The following is a 17755-nucleotide window of genomic DNA, read 5'->3' as shown; positions in this document are numbered from 1 at the left end:
ATCTCTCCTGTCCCTCAGGACAGCCAGGGTTTGGCACTCTAAGTAGCTACTGGCTCACGATCATATGACCACTGCAAGAACACCAACCCCAGCAGGTCCCAGCTCCAGCCAGTTTCCTCTGGGCAGCATGTGAGAATGGGCTTCCTGCCTTTTTGTTTGTTTTTATTTTTATCATCCAGATCTAGTTTCACAGCTCCAAAATGTCCTTGCCACATGTGGACCTGAGAGCAAGAGATGACTTTTCAGAGCCATATTCTTGTTGCATTTGGACAAAATGAAGAATGCCTTTCATAGTTTCTTTGTATTTCTCTTCAATAGGTGGTTGACCCAACATTTTTCCTACTTTTTTTTTTTTTTTTTTTTTTGAGACAGGGTCTCACTCTGTTGCCCAGGGCGTGATCCCGGCTCATCACAGCCTCAACCTCCCTGGGCTCAGGCAATCCTCCCACCTCAGCCTCCTGAGTAGCTGGAACTACAGGCACGTGTCACCATGCCTGGCTCATTTTTGTATTTTTTGTAGAGACAGGGTTTCACCATGTTGCCCCAGCCAGCTGGTCTCAACTCCAGGGCTCACACAATCCGCCCACCTTGGCCTCCCAAAGTGCTAGAATTACAAGCGTGAGCCACCATGCTCGGCCAACCCAACATCTTTGCCCTATACAATGAAAATACAAAATGAGAACACAAAAAATAAAGCATTACATTGTAAAAATTTAATTTAATTCGTCCAAAATACACTTAAATAAAATATGCATTTCAATAAAAATGTCTCCAGTGAAAGACTTTATGCATTCTGGGAAACTTCACAATATGTAGATAGGGCCAACATTCACAGAGGATACTAAGGGCATTTGTATCCAATCACAATTTGTAGCAGGTTTCTTATTCCAATCTGCAAGTTACACTGAACACATCATGAGCATCACTTCGGGAGAAAATCCATTTTGTTGGGGAAAAGAATAAGAAAGCTCCAGCCTCAATTCTGAGTTCATTACAACTTCTCAAGAGTATCACCAACAGCCTAAACAGTACGAGTTCAAAAAAGTAAACATGTTAAGGTGATATAGTTTAGATGTCTCTCCCAAATATCATGTTGAGATGTAATCCCCAGTGTTGGAGGTGAGGCCTGGTGGGAGGTATTTGGGTCATCGGGGTGGATCCCTCACAGTGTGGTGCTTTCAACACAACAGTAAGTTCTCATGAGATCTGGCTGTCCCCCTTGCGCTCTCGTTTCCACTCTCGCCACATGATGTGCCTGCTTCTGCTTCACCTTCCACCATGAGTAAAAGCTCCCTGAGGCCTCCCCAGAAGCCAAGTAGATGCCAGTGCCATGCTTGTACAGCCTGCCGAACCATAAGCCAATTAAACCTCTTTTCTTTATAAATCACCCAGTCTTGGGTATTTATAGCCATGCAAGAACAGCCTAAAACATAAGATAAACAGATAACTCTTTAGAAACCTAAATACGTTTTCTTGCTGTCTTTATGTTGAATTCTCCGCCTACAACGGGCAGTCATGAAGATGGTCTTCTTCAGGACAACATGGTCACAGGACTGGGACAATCCAGGGGAATGAGGGAGAGTCAGGGGACAGGGCAGAGAAGGCAATGCCTCTTGCTGTTTTTCACATTAGAGACAAACTGTAACACACAGTCCACAGGCCTGCAATCTTCTCCTTTTATCATCTGGCATTAACACTTGATGTAGTCATCGACTTTATTCAAGAAGTCCTCCTTGTCCCACAAATGATGTTCTGCAGCTTCAACATTCAGTGGATCGTCAAAATTCAGAAGATTAGTAAACAAATAATTTAATCTCCAAATAACATCCTTTAATGTTCTTGTGGGAGCCCAGCCAGTGCTGTCAATTGAATGTCCTCAGTAAACTTTAGACATATTTCCCCCATTTCTGTGATGTTAGGGTACCAGATCCTGGTCAGGCATTTCACTTTGGAAGGCACCATGTTGTATGCATCAGGAAGTCCAGTTTCGAGCTGAAATTTTCCACCCTAGTAGTAACCCTCGTCTGGGGTTACAGTCAGCAGAAAGCAATGAAGCTTTTTAGATCAGGAAATACACTTGACATGTACAAGGTAAATAAGCTCAAGCTCTGCAACCTCTTTAACAATCAACTTGTCTCTCACAGAACCCTCTGAGTTGGGCCGGATGCTATGGCTGACGTCCCAGACCCTTTAAGACTGTCATCGCACTTCAGTTTGCTTACAGGTGTCAGCATTACACCTGCCTTTACCCTGGGCACCCCAAGACAGGTGAGGCAGGCCTGGCACCCAACACCATGCCTGGCCTGGGCAGTGGTGGCGAGACACGGCGCCTCATAGCTACATCGACTCCAGGTGGCAGGATCAGAAGTTATTAGAACTTTTAATACATGAACAGGAAGGACACATTTTTATTTTATCACACTGATCCCTTAATAGGAGGAAGGAGAGGGATAGGCCTGGGGAATGAAACAAAGGACCTTAAACTTGGTTTATATCTCTTTCTCCCTTCCTTTCTTCCTAACATTTTAAAGAAAAGATCTGAAACAACTGTGACAACATGTTAACATTTGTTAACGCTGGGTGTTGGACTCATGGATACTTATATTATTGCCAAAATCTTTCTGTATTTAATGTTTTTCAAAAACAAGCCAAGCATGGTAGTGGTGCCTGTAATCCCAGCTACTCAGGAGGCAAGGTGGGAGAATCACTTGGGCCTAGGAATTCGAGTCCAGCTTGGGCAACCTAGCAAGACCTTGTCTCAAAAACAAAACAAAACAAAATACTACAGTAGTACATGAAAACACACTCAAATGACTTTAAAAGAAGAAAATTCTCTAGCTTTAAAACTTTTGTATCACAGTGTTGATGGTGCTAAAACTGCTATTTTAAAGGAGGCAAATTTACAATTCATAATTTGACAGAAATGCACCGAACTGAGCCAATGAGGTCTGGAATTGCCAGCCACACATATGTCCACAATATAAAACCTATGCAACTGGCATGGACAAAAGAGAGATAATGTACAATTTGGGCCTTTACAGACTATGCTTTAATTTCAAGAAATTTGAAATATAAAATTTGAGAAAGTAAAACATTCAAAGAAAATGACTAACTCAGGTAGCAAAGACTCAGAGTTCACTGTGTTTAATTTTGTTTACTCTTCCATGACACTCAAGCCAAAAAAACACTGAAAGACAAATTAAGAGACATAATATTTACTGTGTTGCCATGGTTTCCAAATTAACAAAAATTACTGCTCTATTTCCTAGCAACTTCCCTTTAGTACAAAAAAATTTTAATTAAATCTTACAACATGATTGTTTAACCACTTCAAGTTTTTGGTAGTTGAGGACAAATATTTAAATTTTTCTGAGCATAAACACCAACAAGTAGTAGATAAACTCTAGGAATTTTAACTCATCTTTTTCTGATGTCAAACAACTATATCTTCCATTTACTCAGAGACCTTTTGACAGCAAAAATTTTTTTTGGAATGAGAGAGGACTTTATACAACCCAATAAACAGTATACAAAAAGTAAAACTTTGGATCTGCAATGATATATTTAACCAAAAATACTAATTTGGAGACTAATATAAATACTTGTGAGAGGGGGAAAAAAGCTGTTGCTCGTACTGTCTTCAAATTTAGGTTAATGATATTGTGCTATCTGAATTTTTTTCTCCAAATCCCTGTGAGTCACAGGAATAGCAAAGATTATGAAAATGAAAGTTATACCAATACTTTTCAGTCACACTAAGACAAAACTAAGTTTTAAGGCTCAATAATCCTCCCTTAATTCCAGTAAGAGGAACAAATCAAGGGACAGTGAGATGCTGAGAGTAACACTGGCTGTCACAAAAAGTGTCCAGGACCAGGCTCTAGAAGTAGGGAAAAAGTACAAGCAAAGTGCTACCCCAATCACATCCCGCACCCTCCTCTTTTGCCTTAGTTTCAGTGTGTAAATGGAGAAAACACTGAGTCTGCCCTCAAAGAAAATTGGCTGAGGGCCTGTAATCCCAGCACTTTGGGAAGCCGAGGCAGAAAGATCTTTTGAGCTCAGGAGTTTGAGACCAGCCTGGGCAACACAGCAAGACTCTGTCTCTATTATTATTAATAATAATAGTAACAAACAAACAAATAAAATTGGCTGAATTCATGCACTAACACCACCTGAAGGAATCCTAAATGACTAAAACAACGACTTAGATTTGCTCTTTCAAAGAATTTGTCTAATAAAAACAATAAGCACAAAGGAGAATTATTTTTTAACTGGGTAGAAATGGACAGAAAAACATTCACTTTTTATAATTTAAAAAAAACTCATATTTCATAATATTCTTTCTTTTTTAAGAGACAGGGTCTTGCTATGTTGCTGAGGCTAGTCTCGAACTCTTGCGCTTAAGCAATCCTCTCACCTCAGCCTCCCAAGTAGCTGGAACTACAGGTATGCACCACTGCACCCAGTTATTTCATAATCTTCTATGAATTTTTGTGTACCACCACTGAGAACATGAGTATTTTAAATAAGAGTAATTCTGCCTCCTATGGAGTTTCTTTTCAGACAAAATCCAATTTACACAGAATAATCTGAACCAAACACATGGGATAATATCACTGAATTGTACACTTTAAAAAAAGAAATCCGGGCAGGGCTTAGTGGCTCATGCCTGTAATCCCAGCATTTTGGGAGGCCGAGGTGGGGGATCACCTAAGGTCAAGAGTTCAAGACCAGCCTGGCCAACATAGTGAAACCCCATCTCTACTAAAAATACAAAAATTAGCTGGGTGTGGTGGCACGCACCTGTGATTCCAGCTTCTCAGGAGACTGAGGCAGGAGAATCACTTGTACCTGGGAGGAAGAGGTTGCACTTAGCTGAGATCACGCTATTGCACTCCAGCCTGGGCGACAGAGTGAGACTCCGTTTAAAAAAAAAAAAAAAAAAAATCCAAATGTTCTAGCAGACACAAATGTGAAACAGCCATGGAGCTTCCTTTCTTACCTCTTACAAGTAAATTTCCACACCATATTTTTTATTTTTAGAGGTGGGGTCTCACTCTGTTGCCCAAGCAGGAGTGCAGTGGCAGGATCACAGCTCACTGAAGCCTTGAACTCCTGGGCTCAAGCAATCCTCCTACCTCAGCCTGCTGAGTACCTGGGACTACAGGCACATGTCACCACACTCAGCTAAACCAAATATATTTACGTGTAAATTCTGCTCAACACAAAAATCTCTGGACACTCTTTACTAGACTCCAATTCTTGTGATCCTATCCTGAATGAGCTCAGGAGTTTGAGACCAGCCTGGGCAACATAGCAAGACCCTGTCTCTATTAAAAATAGTAATTATTAAATAATTATTAATCACAGTAAGAGGTTCAATGTACAGAATCTGGAGCCAACCTTCACGAGTTTGAATCCAAACTGTGCTATTTCTTACCTATGTAACCTTAGGGAAGTCACTTATGACTTCCTCATCAGGATCCTATCCTCTAAATCTAGAAAAGAATCAGTTTCTATGTCTGACATTCATTCTCTAGATTTAAGAGAACTATGCATACGGACATCAATTTTCTTTCAGTTCTGGACTTTGGAAGAAATTACAGAATTTTAGACCCAGAAAAAAAAATCTCAGATCATCAGGGACAAAAATGAGCAACATTCTTGTGGCTAGGCATGGTAGCTCATGCCTGTAGGCCGATGCGGGTGGATCACCTGAGGTGAGAAGTTCGAGACCAGGCAGACCAACATGGTGAAACCCTGTCTCTACTAAAACTACAAAAATTAATTGGGTGTGGTGGCACATGCCTGTAATCCCAGCTACTAGGGAAGCTGAGGCACAGGAATCACTTGAACCTGGGAGACAGAGGTTGCAGTGAGCCGAGATGGCACCACTGCACTCCAGCCTGGGCAACAGAGTGAGACTCTCTAAAAAAAAAAAAAAACACCTAAACATATTTCCTCTAAAGTTTTAAAACTACTGTATCACATATTAGACACTCATCATGCAAATAAAATCTTGAATCTTAACAATGAAAACTGGTCCTTTCAGGTTTCAAATTAAACTTGAGCCTTTTTATCTTGTTACTAAAGTTGCCATATGCATGTTCAGAGCTCTGAAGATAGAAATAAAAACTAGAATTATTGTTTTTTTACATCCTTTTATAGTAATAATTTTATTATTACAGTATACATTCTAATAGAATAACTATTAAACTCAGTTATTTCATAACAAAATAATCACATAAAGGAAGGAAAATAACCTGCAAGTATTAAAAACTGACAATTCACAATAGAATCATCTGTGTATTTTGGTTCATGGTCCCCAAACTTGGCTGGCCATCAGAATCTCGTAGGAAGGAGTGGAGTGGGAGGGAGAGAGGTTGGGGGGGGGGGGGAGAGAGAGAGAGAGAGAGAGAGAGAAAGAGAGAGAGAGAGAGAGAGTGTGTGTGTGTGTGTGTGTGTGTGTGTGTGTGTGTGTGTGTATTTAAATACAAATTTCTGCCTGGGTGCAGTGGTATGAACCTGTAGCCCCAGCTACTCAGGAGGCTGAGGCAGGGACTTGAGCCCAGGAGTTCAAGTCCCGGCTGAACAACATAGCAAGACCTCATCTCCTTCAATCAGTCAATCAATACAAATTTCTGGGCTCAACCCCCATAGATTCAGATTTACTAAGTACGGGGTATAGCTTGGGAATCTGTACACTGATAAAGTTCCCTGGGAGACTGATGATCAGTCATGTTTTAGAAAACTTATCTTAATAAGTTTCTTTTACAAAAAGAGTCCATTTTACCTTTCTACCAGTCTTCTATTATCATTTTCAATTTCTGCTTTTTTGTTTTTTGTTTTGAGACGGAGTCTTGCTCTGTTGCCCAGGCTGGAACGCAGTGGTGCAATCTTGGCTCACTGCAATCTCTGCCTTGTGGGTTCAAGCAATTCTCTGCCTCAGGCTCCCAAGTAGCTGGGATTACAGGCGCCCGCCATCACGCCCAGCTAATTTTTGTATTTTTAGTAGAGACGAGGTTTCACCATGTTGGCCTGGCTAGTCTTGAACTCCTGACCTCGTGATCCACCCGCTTCGGCCTCCCAAAGTGCTGGATTACAGGCGTGAGCCGCCATGCCCAGCCCAATTTCTGCTTTTTACTAAGCAACAAATAGCCTACTGCAAGCCTAACACTGTTCTAAAGGTTCACATGCCTTATCTCCTCTAACCATCACAACTCTGTGAGACAGGAAAATAATATTATTCCCATTTTACAGACGAGGAAACTGAAGTCTAGAGAAGTTACTTAACAAAATTATTCAACCAGCAACTAGTATAGCCAGAATTCAAAGTCACACTTGTAAGTCTCCAAAGCCCACCTCTCCTGGAACATGAACAATAACTTCAAATGGGTGAATGTTAGCCTTGCTTCTGATACATTTTAGAGAGTTATCTGAACATCATCTGTTTCCTCAGCTGTAAACATGGCTAGTAATAATATCTATCCTACTTAGCTCGAGACTTTTGTGAGAATCAAGATGGGAAACTGCTTTCAAAGTCATGAAAAGTTACTGAAAAACAAAAAACAAGCTATTAATGGTGGAATTAGAGAAGACTGATTGAGAAACAATCTGGCATAGTAACAGGTTAAATGCACAGACTCTGGAGCCAAGCTTCAGAGTCTGAATCCTGGCTCTACTATTTCCTAGCTACGTAACCTTGGGGAAGTTACTTAACTTTTCTGTGCAATGGTTTCCGCACCTGCAAAATGCAGATTAAAAAACTGATTGCAGATTTTATAAGGATTAAATGAATTAATGCATGTAAAATGCTTAGAATAGTGTTTGCCACATACTAAGCACTCAACAAGTGCTGGATGTTAGAATCCTATACAATTTTTTAAAGAAAGCATCACATTAAAAAAAAAAAGTTCAAATACTTAGTGACAACACAAAAGGAGACTAGAAGGTGGTGGCATTTTCCTCCCTTACAGAAATCTGGGTAAATCCCTCCAATTTTGAAAGGAAACATTCTGGGTAGTTTCAATTTTCAACTACAATTATGTTGTTTCCAAAATGCTTCATTTGTGCAAATAGTAAAGATCACTCACTGTTAAGTCGTATCTACGTTTTCATTTTTAAATATCTTTTAACTGAAAAATATCTCATTGATTTTTAAGTTCTGGGATACATGTGCAGGACCTGCAGGTTTGTTACATAGGTAAACACGTGTCATGCTGGTTTGCTGTACCTATCAACCTATCACCTAGGTATTAAGCCCCACATGCATTAGCTATTTATCCTGATGCTCTCCCTCACCCCACTGCACTCCCTCTCCACAGGCCCCAGTGTGTGTTGTTCCCCTTCCTGTGTCCATGTGTTCTCATTGTTCAGCTCCCACTTATAAGTGAGAACATGCGGTGTTTGGTTTTCTGTTCCTGTGTTAGTCTGTTGAGGATAATGGCTTCCAGCTCCATCCATGTCCCTGCAAAGGATATGATATAGTTCATTTTTATGGCTGCAAAATATTCCGTGGTGTATATGTACCACATTTTCTTTATCCAGTCTATCACTGATGGGCATTTGAGTTGATGTAACTCAAATGTAACCCAAAACTATAAAAACCCTAGAAGAAAATCTAGGCAATGTCATTAAGGACATAAGCACAGGCAAAAAATGTCATGATTAAAAGCAATCGCAACAAAAGTAAGAATTGACAAATGGGATCTAATTAAACTAAAGAGCTTCTGTAAGGCAAAAGAAACTATCATCAGAGTGAACAGACAAACTACAAAACGGGAGAAAATTTTTGCCATCTATCCATTTGACAAAGGTCTAATATCCAGAATCTACAAGGAACTTAAACAAATTTACAAGAAAAAAAAAACTCCATTAAAAAGTGGGCAAAGGACATGAACAGACACTTCTCAAAAGAAGCAATGTATGCAGCCAACAAACATGAAAAAAAGCTCATCACCACTGATCATTAGAGAAATGCAAATCAAAACCACAATGAGAAACCATCTCACGCCAGTCAGAATGGCGATTATTAAAAAGTCAAGAAACAACAGATGCTGACGAGGCTGTGGAGAAACAGGAACACTTGTACACTGTTGGTGAGAATGTAAGTTAGTTCAACCATTGTAGAAGACAGTGTGGTGATTCCTCAAAGACCTAGAACCAGAAATACCATTTGACCCAGCAATCCCATTACTTGAAGGAATATAAATCATTCTTTTATAAAAATACCTGCACATGTATGTTCACTGGAGCACTATTCACAACAGCAAAGACATGGAATCAACCCAAACGCTCTCATTGATTTTTAATGTATTTTTGTTATAGTAATATCACAATTTCTTATCAGGTTTTAGGTAATAACTTTCCTTTGCTACAAATAGCCTCCTACAGCATTTGACTTCTAATTCAAAAGCTAACCGAGCAGCTTCCAAAAGGAAAATCATAACAATGAGCTGGATCAAAAGAGCGTGTAATGTGTCAAAAGGAAATACACTATTCCTAAATAAGTTATTTACTAATAACAAAGAGGAAGTGATATGGTAATAATTCTCACCAAAAGAACATAATTTATTGATGCTCTTAATGATGCTCTAAGCAACTCTTATACCATATTAGTTTATGGTCAGTCTGCAGTTGCAGATAGAGTCTGAAACAAAGTTGGCAATTGACTAAGAAATCCCAGCTGGTAGTCATCTTAAATTTCCAATATACAGCAGGAAATGTTGCCAGTGATTCAATAGGTGACACCTCTTCCCTTTTTCTTTTTTCTGAGTTACAACAAACTGAAACAAAATTGCCCCAGAAGTTCTGTTACCAGCTAAAAGAATTAAACATAAAAATTCCACTGCAATGTTTCAAAAAATAAAACACTGAATCTGAACAGATATGAAATATTGTTTCCATCAACATTTACACACCACGTCTGAAACATATTAACTGCATAGCCCAATGAGTATTTCTATAATATAGTCATCATATCGTCAACATTCTAATTATCCTAAGTTTACATTCAAAAGATTAATTATAAATTTCAATGCATTATAACAAGTACATGGAACTCAAGTAACCCACAAAAATATAAAGAAAAATTAATTTTGGATGCATTGGATATTGTGAAAATTGATTATATAAATTGGAATTATCTTGTCATACCCAATTAAATTAGAGTCATGAGATGAGGGGGGAAGAAAAGGAAAAGAAAAGCACTTAGGGCACAAGCACCTGCCCAGGCATTATCTGGCAAGCCAGCTGCTGAAATGACCTGCTGCTATAACCTTAAGATCAGTTTTACCTAGTAGCTGCGGAAACAAACTGCTGTAACTCTAAGACTAGTTTTACCTACCACAGTCACTCACAAATCAGAGCATGCCAGCTCCCAAAAACTTCGCTAATGCCAACGCGTTTTCTTTCAAAACAATGCATAACATTTCTCTAATAAAAACCTCAATCTTTTCTTTGTTCTTTGGACATACCAAAGACCAATGCAGTCTGTGTGTATGCCCAAATTACAATTCTACTGTCTCAAATAAAATGTGTTGCTCAGAGATTCATCTCTATATTTGATTTCTGTTGATAATATCCAACTATATTTTATTCTAACACACTATTTTAGAGACTAGCTATAACACCTTGCTCATAATAAACATCTGAAACTAGTTCAATGAGTAAACGTCTACATCTCTGTCAAATCGGCATTTTTACAATACACCCGTGCAACTCAGTGTTGAGAGGGAATTTACCAAACATACCTCTCTGGCAATGTTACTCAAAGCTTCATCTTCTGCAGAAAATCTGTCTTTCACAGGTGTTCTTTTCCTTCCAGAACCAGGAGTCCCCATCTTGTGTTCTTAATAGTCTTTTAACTTTGAAAGTGATTTAACTGTGTTTTCAGCCCTGAAATAAACAAAAACATAATAATTTAAGGTATTTCTCTTTGTGCAATTTTCATGCTCATTTATACATTCACTTTTAACAGAGAAATTATATTTCTTCTTAGAGAAATTCATCACCAAATACCTCTTCCCACTACCAAATTATTCCAATAAATTTTAGAATATTTAATTTTATACTAATTATTAAAACTCCTAATTCTTTTCACTATACTACCCTACCCACAGCAACCTGTGAGTGTGTATTATAATATTAGCCTCAGAAAGCTGCCATCAGCAGAAATTCTACTTAACCATTTAAAATTACTATAGCTGGGCAGCCTGGCCAACATGGTGAAACCCTGTGTCTACCAAAAATACAAAAATTAGCCGAGCAGAGTGGTGCACGTCTGTAATCCCAGCTACTCTAGAGGCTGAGGCAGGAAAATCACTTGAACCTAGGAGGCAGAGGTTGTAGTGAGCCAAGATTGAGCCACTGCACTCCAGCTTGGGAGACAGAGCGAGACGCTGTCTCAAAATAAATAAATAAATTAATTAATTAATTAATTAATAAAATCACTATAGTTATTTCTAAAACCAATTTCCATCCCAGAATGAAAAACATTTCAGAAGTTATTCAGCCTAAACTTTTAGAAGAAAATGTTCAAGAGGTTTTACTACTAAGCCTTATAGTTACAAAAGTAACTTCGCTTTTTAGTATAATTTAAGAAAAATTCCAATTAAACCACGACAACGTCAGGCACGGTGGCTCTCACCTGTAATCCCAGCACTTGGGGAGGCTGAGGTGGGCAGATCACTTGAGGCCAGGAGTTCGAGACCAGCCTGGCCAACATGGTAAAACCCCATCTCTACTAAAAATATAAAAATTAGCCGGGCATGGTGGCACATGCCTATAATCCCAGCCTCTCTGGTGGCTGAGGCACAAGAATCACCTAAACCCAGGAGGCAGAGGTTGAAGTCAGCCAAGATCACACCACTGGACTCCAGCCTGGGTGACAGAGAGAGACTCCATCTCAAAAAAAACAAAAACAGACAAAAAAACCCCACAACCATATAAAAGAAAAAATGAAGGTTTATTACTCTGCAATTAACAATAACCAACACTGTCCATGTAACAAATACCTAAGTGTCTGCTGTTAGCAGGTACTATAGGAGGTGCTAAAGGTACAGTGATGAAGAAAACTGATATAGTCAAATGATTAAGAATATATCGCCAGGCACGGTGGCTCATGCCTGTAATCCCAGCACTTTGGAAAGCCAAAGCAGGTGGATCACCTGGGGTCAGGAGTTCAAGACCAGCCTGACCAACATGGTGAAACCCCATCTCTACTAAAACTACAAAATTAGCAGGACATGGTGGCGCATGCCTGTAATCCCAGCTACTTGGGAGGCTGAGGCAGGAGAATCGCTTGAACCTGGGAGACAGAGGTTGCAGTGAGCCGAGGTTGCAACACTGCACTCCAGCCTGGGCAACAAGAGGGAAACTCCTTCTCGAAATATAAAAAAAAGAATATATCTATGAACCTGTTACTATTACTTATTAGACCTATTTTAACAAAAGGAAGAAGAAAAACCCATCCGCCAGGATTAAATAATAAGGATGAAAAAGACCATCTAACCTTTGGTTAGATGGTATTTGAGATTAAAGATTACCATGAAAGAATGCAACCCAAATTTCATGACCTCTTTTCGTCTGTACACATTGCTAAGAAGTATAGCTTATTTAGCTAAATATTCCGTAACTTAAAAAAATTTTGACTTGCTTTAACAAAATAAACCAGCAAAATTTCATTACAGTATGAATCACAAAGGAATTCTCAAGTAAGTCTGTCCTAACACAATTGGCTATACTGAAATTCTAAGTGACTTTAATGTACTGGAATTTACTTGATTCAGGCTAAATAGAGCAGAACTATTCCATCAAAAAGTTTTCTCCAATAAAGATTCAGGACATTCCCAACTTACCTGACACCATTTCTCATTCATCAGAGCTAGCTTGTTATTCTGTCCACCAGAATAAAGACTGATGATGGTTTATTACTTTTACTTCACTAGAGAAGATATATCTGGATATGATTATTAAGAACTCATTTAAAAATGGAAACACCAGCTGGGCATGGTGGCTCACGCCTGTAATACCAACACTTTGGGAGGCCAAGGCGGGTAAATCACAGGAGATCAGGAGTTCGAGACCAGTCTGGCCAACATGGCGAAACCCCATCTCTACTAAAAATACAAAAATTAGCCGGGCAAGGTGGCACATGTCTGTAATTCCAGGTACTAGGGAGGCTGAGAGAGGAGAATCGCTTGAACCCAGGAGGTGGAGATTGCAGTGAACCGAGATCGCGCCACTGCACTCCAACCTGGGCAACAGAGCAAGACTCCATCTCAAAAAAAAAAAAAAGGAAACATGAAAAAATGTACTTCTTAATGTAGCAGCTGATATATCCCAGATACAAATCAGAACAACTCCTGATAAGGACAGAAAAGTTTTCTCAGAGGTCTCTAATCACCTTCAGCATAATTTTAAAGATTATTCACTTACCTAATAGTAACAGTGTATACATTGCTGGTGGAAATGTAAACTAGTACAACCACTGTGGAAAACAATATGAAGATTTCTTTTTTTCTTTTTTTTTTTTTTGAGATGGAGTCTCGCTCTGTCACTCAGGCTAGAGTGCAGTGGTACAATCTCAGCTCACTGCAACCTCTGCCTCCCGGGTTCAAGCAATTCTCCTGCCTCGGCTTTCCAAATAGCTGGAACTACAGGCGTACGCCACCATGCCCAGCTAATTTATGTATTTTTAGTAGAGACGGGGTTTCGCCATGTTGGCCAGGCTGGTCTCAAACTCCTGACCTCAGGTGATCTGCCCACCTCGGCCTCCCAAAGTGCTGGGATTACAGGCGTGAGCCACCAGGCCTGGCCCGAAGATTTCTTAAAGAACTAAAAGTAGAACTACCATTTGATCCAGCAGTCCCACTACTAGGTCTCTACCAAGGAAAAGAAGTTATTATATGAAAAAGACACATACATACACACGTTTATAGCAAAACAATTCACAATTGCAAAGATATGGAAAAAACCCAAGTACTCATCAACCAACAAGCAGATAAAGAAAATATGATATATATACACCATGTAATACTACTCAGCCGTAAAAATGAATGAAATAACGTCTCTTGGGGTGACTTGGATGGAGCTGGAGGCCATTACTGTAAGTGATGATCATATGATCTCACTTATAATTGGGAGCTAAAATATATAGACACAAAGGCATAAGAATGATATAATAGACTTTGGGGACTTGGTGGTGGGGGCAAGGATGGGGGGGTAAGGAATAAAATACTACATAGTGGGTACAGCATAAACTGCTTGGGTGACAGGTGCACTAAAATCTCAGAAATCACCACTAAAGAACTTACCCACGTAACCAAAAACCATCTGTACCCCAAAAACTATTGAAATAATTTTTTTTTTTTTTTGAGACAGAGTCTCGCTCTTTCTTGCCCAGGCTGGAGTACAGTGACACCATCTTGGCTCACTGCAGTCTTTGCCTCCTGGGTTCAAGTGATTCTCCTGTCTCAGCCTCCCGAGTAGCTGGGACTACATGTGTGTGCCACCATACCTGGCTAATTTTGTAATTTTAGTAGAGACGGGGTTTCACCATGTTGGCCAGACTGGTCTCAAACTCCTGACCTCAGGTGATCCACCCGCCTCAGCCTTCCAAAGTGCTAGGATTACAGGCATGAGCCACATGACCGAAATAAAATTTTTTAAAAAAATGGTAATGGTGTATACAAATTTTAGCCACCTACTAAAAATAAGCAACATGCAACGTAATGTTCCTTTTCAGACTAGATTGACAATTTAGTGAATGCACTGTGGTATCATCCAATATTTGTCCGTCAGTCAGCTTTCCAAGGACACAATGAAAGATATTTCACAGAAGCAGGAGACAAAAATGTAAGCATTTTCTAATTCCAGACACATAAAAATGATTAGAGAATAAAAATAGATTTGGCTGGAAGTATATCAATAGTTTAACAGTGGTTTTTTTAGGAAGATAGGATTATGGATGCATTTTTTCTTAATTCTCTAAAATTTCAATAGCATTAAGGAAAAAGAGATGCATTTTAAAACCAGGCGTGGTGGCTCACATCTAATAATCCCAGCACTTTGGGAGGCTGAGTCAGAACTGCTTGAGCATAGGAGTTTGAGACCAGCCTGGGCAAAACCCTGTCTCCAGAAAAATTTAAAAAAAATTAGCCAGGCATTGTGGCACATGCCTGTAGTTCCAGCTACTTGGGAGGCTGAGGTGCAAGAACTGACTGAACCTGGGAGGTCGAGGCTGCAGTGAGCCATGATCACTGCACTCCAGCCTGGGTGACGGAGTGAGACCCTATCTCAAAAAATAAATAAAAATAAAAATATTCCAATCTAAGGCTCAAAAAATAAACTAGTCCCCAACTGGATCACATCCAAATTAAACATAATATGCTATACTACTGAGACACTAATCTGAAACTACTTCTGGTAGCATTCTTTTGAATGTACTTCCTTCTTTTCTTTCTCCTCTACCCACAAGATCCATTTTCTTTCTTTCTCAACTAACAATGCCTATGCCTTAGACCTGCCAGAGTATTCCTGGACCACAGATTTATGTAAAAAATTATTCTTTCTTAAAATTGCTTCCAAACAAAATGGTTTCAACAAGCTCCAGAACAGGCAGCCCTGAGAAAGAGATGACAGGAAAAAGCAGCACAGGATAAGCAGGAAATAGGAACAACTTCCTGTCTATCTTCCTTATTCTTCTTGTCACATGTACAGAGAGCACCTAGGTGTTTATATGACTGATTGGCCAGGTCCAGTTACCTTTTTCAGTTCACATGATGCAGATCAAGGACTACCTAGTTCAAAGGATAACCTAGTACTTCTAAAAGAACTGTATTATTTGTACCCTGTAGTCAGATTTCCTTACCAATATTAGAAAAATGACCAGACTAGGCAACATGGTGAAATTCTGTCTCCACAAAAAAAAAAAAAAAAATTATCCAGACATGTTGACGAACACCTGTAGTCCCAGCTACTTGGGAGGCTGAGGTGGGAGGACTATGTGAGCCAAGGGAGGTCAAGGTTACGGTGAGCCGTGATAATACCACTGTACTCCAGCCTGGGTGACAGAGGGAGACCCTGTCTCAAAAAAGAAAAAAAAAAGGAAAAAGGAAAGGTTTTTCAGTTCTCATGCAATCTATTTTCTAGTAACTCCAGGTCATTCTGTATCAGTGATGGAGTAAACATTGAAAGGAATAAGATTCCTAACATAGCCAGTGGGAAACTTTTCAACAAAATGACAAAACTGAGAATGTAGACTCAAAGGAAACCTTAAATAGATTATTTTGTTTCTGATCCTAAAGGACTTGCAGTAAATTTCTACCCTAAGGTTTCCTCAAGAACACTTTTCTTCAGGAGCACATTAACTCCTTCCAGTGTTTCCTTGGTGGTATCAAACAACTTAAAAAACTAAACCTTTTCCTCAATTGATAAGAACAAAACTGCCTGTATTTTTGTCAAGTCCTTTACCCACATAGTGTCAAGCTGATTTTCCCCAGATGGTTTTGTCATGACGTATTTGTCTACTTATGGAAAAGAAGGAAAGTATCTTCAGGATCTTGTAGAATATAAACCTTCCAAAACAGACAGATATTTCAATAAGGCTTTCTCTTCTCCAATGAGCTTCTCATATAATATATGTCTGAAACAATAGGCATTTTGCCACAGTAAAAGTGGCACTTCAATCATGATATTGTCCACTTTCGTAAGAACAGAATGTGCATGTAGCATCAGTATGTCACATTCTAAATACAGGACACTTAGAAAGTTCTGTGCCTATTCTGGATCCTGATAGACAGTTCTTTTATATCTAAGTATTGCATCATGGAGAATTCAAAATATTGTCCTAGTATGTCTTTGCATCACAGCTGCCGTTACAGTGAATGCTACTCTGCACAAGAAAACATTTCGTAGTTATTCATAAACAAATCCCAGTATATGGAATTGTCCCTGAACTAAAGACTTAGTGTGATTGCAGTTGTTGCCACTTGACAAAACTTAAAATGAGAAGATCCAAGTTCAACTGACTGCACTACCACTTGCTGTGTTAACCCTCCCCACTTTCTAAGCCTCCATCTCTTTATCAGTTTCATTGATATAACATGGTTAATGTGAAGCTCAAATGAATTAAGAAAAATCCAAGCACTTAATAAACTATAAAGCACTCCATAAATATTTAAAGCATTTTGAATTAACTACCTATTTTGCATATTTAGCTTGTGAAATTGACAAAAAAAAGCAATCCTTTTCATACTTTTAACTAAACAAAAATATCCTCGATTTCCTCCAGCATGCACTGTCTAATAGCATTAAACCATGCTAAGAGTTTCTGCTATAGTATAGAACAATTTGGAAAAAATAAATGCCTTGACTATAATCATTTTGCTGTCTAGCACATGTATACAATAAAAACAAAAAAGGATAAATTTTTAAGGTACTTTGTATTCAAAGTTTACTTTTAAAACTGCCAAGTTTTGGGAGTGCAGCCTTATAATGGTTATGCTAGTCCTCTTAGTAGAACACAAGTGACTTGAAACAGAAGATAGAGATCATTAAATGTTCTATTTAAAATATTTGCATATTGTTCTATGTAAATTTTACCTCAAAAGAAAAAAGTCCTCTACACAAATATTAAACTCTAGCCAATTATGTGCATGCTAAAATATTTAGGGTTGAAGTGTACTGAGATCTGCTACTTTAAACTGCAACAACAAAAGATAAAATGATGAAATCCAGATGGTAGGCACATGAG

General features: G+C 39.0%; 1 protein-coding gene and 1 pseudogene across 10 annotated transcripts in view; both read right to left on the bottom strand.

Moving 5' to 3' along the window:
- The window catches only part of LRRFIP2 (LRR binding FLII interacting protein 2), a 100494-nt gene extending 89600 nt beyond the window's left edge, over positions 1 to 10894 (bottom strand). For all 10 annotated transcript variants that reach the window (XM_054552359.2, XM_054552353.2, XM_054552352.2 and 7 more), the window contains exon 1: positions 10752 to 10894. In XM_054552359.2, the coding sequence (XP_054408334.1) occupies positions 10752 to 10841 (90 nt within the window). In that variant the 5' untranslated portion in view covers positions 10842 to 10894. The remainder of the gene's footprint in view (positions 1 to 10751) is intronic.
- Positions 327 to 10898, bottom strand: LOC129047226 (NEDD8-conjugating enzyme UBE2F-like; annotated as a pseudogene).
- Positions 10899 to 17755: the final 6857 nt, after the last annotated feature.

The sequence above is a fragment of the Pongo abelii genome, chromosome 2, assembly GCF_028885655.2.
Source record: "Pongo abelii isolate AG06213 chromosome 2, NHGRI_mPonAbe1-v2.0_pri, whole genome shotgun sequence".
Lineage (NCBI taxonomy): Eukaryota > Metazoa > Chordata > Mammalia > Primates > Hominidae > Pongo > Pongo abelii.
This window is presented reverse-complemented; position numbering and strand designations above follow the sequence as displayed.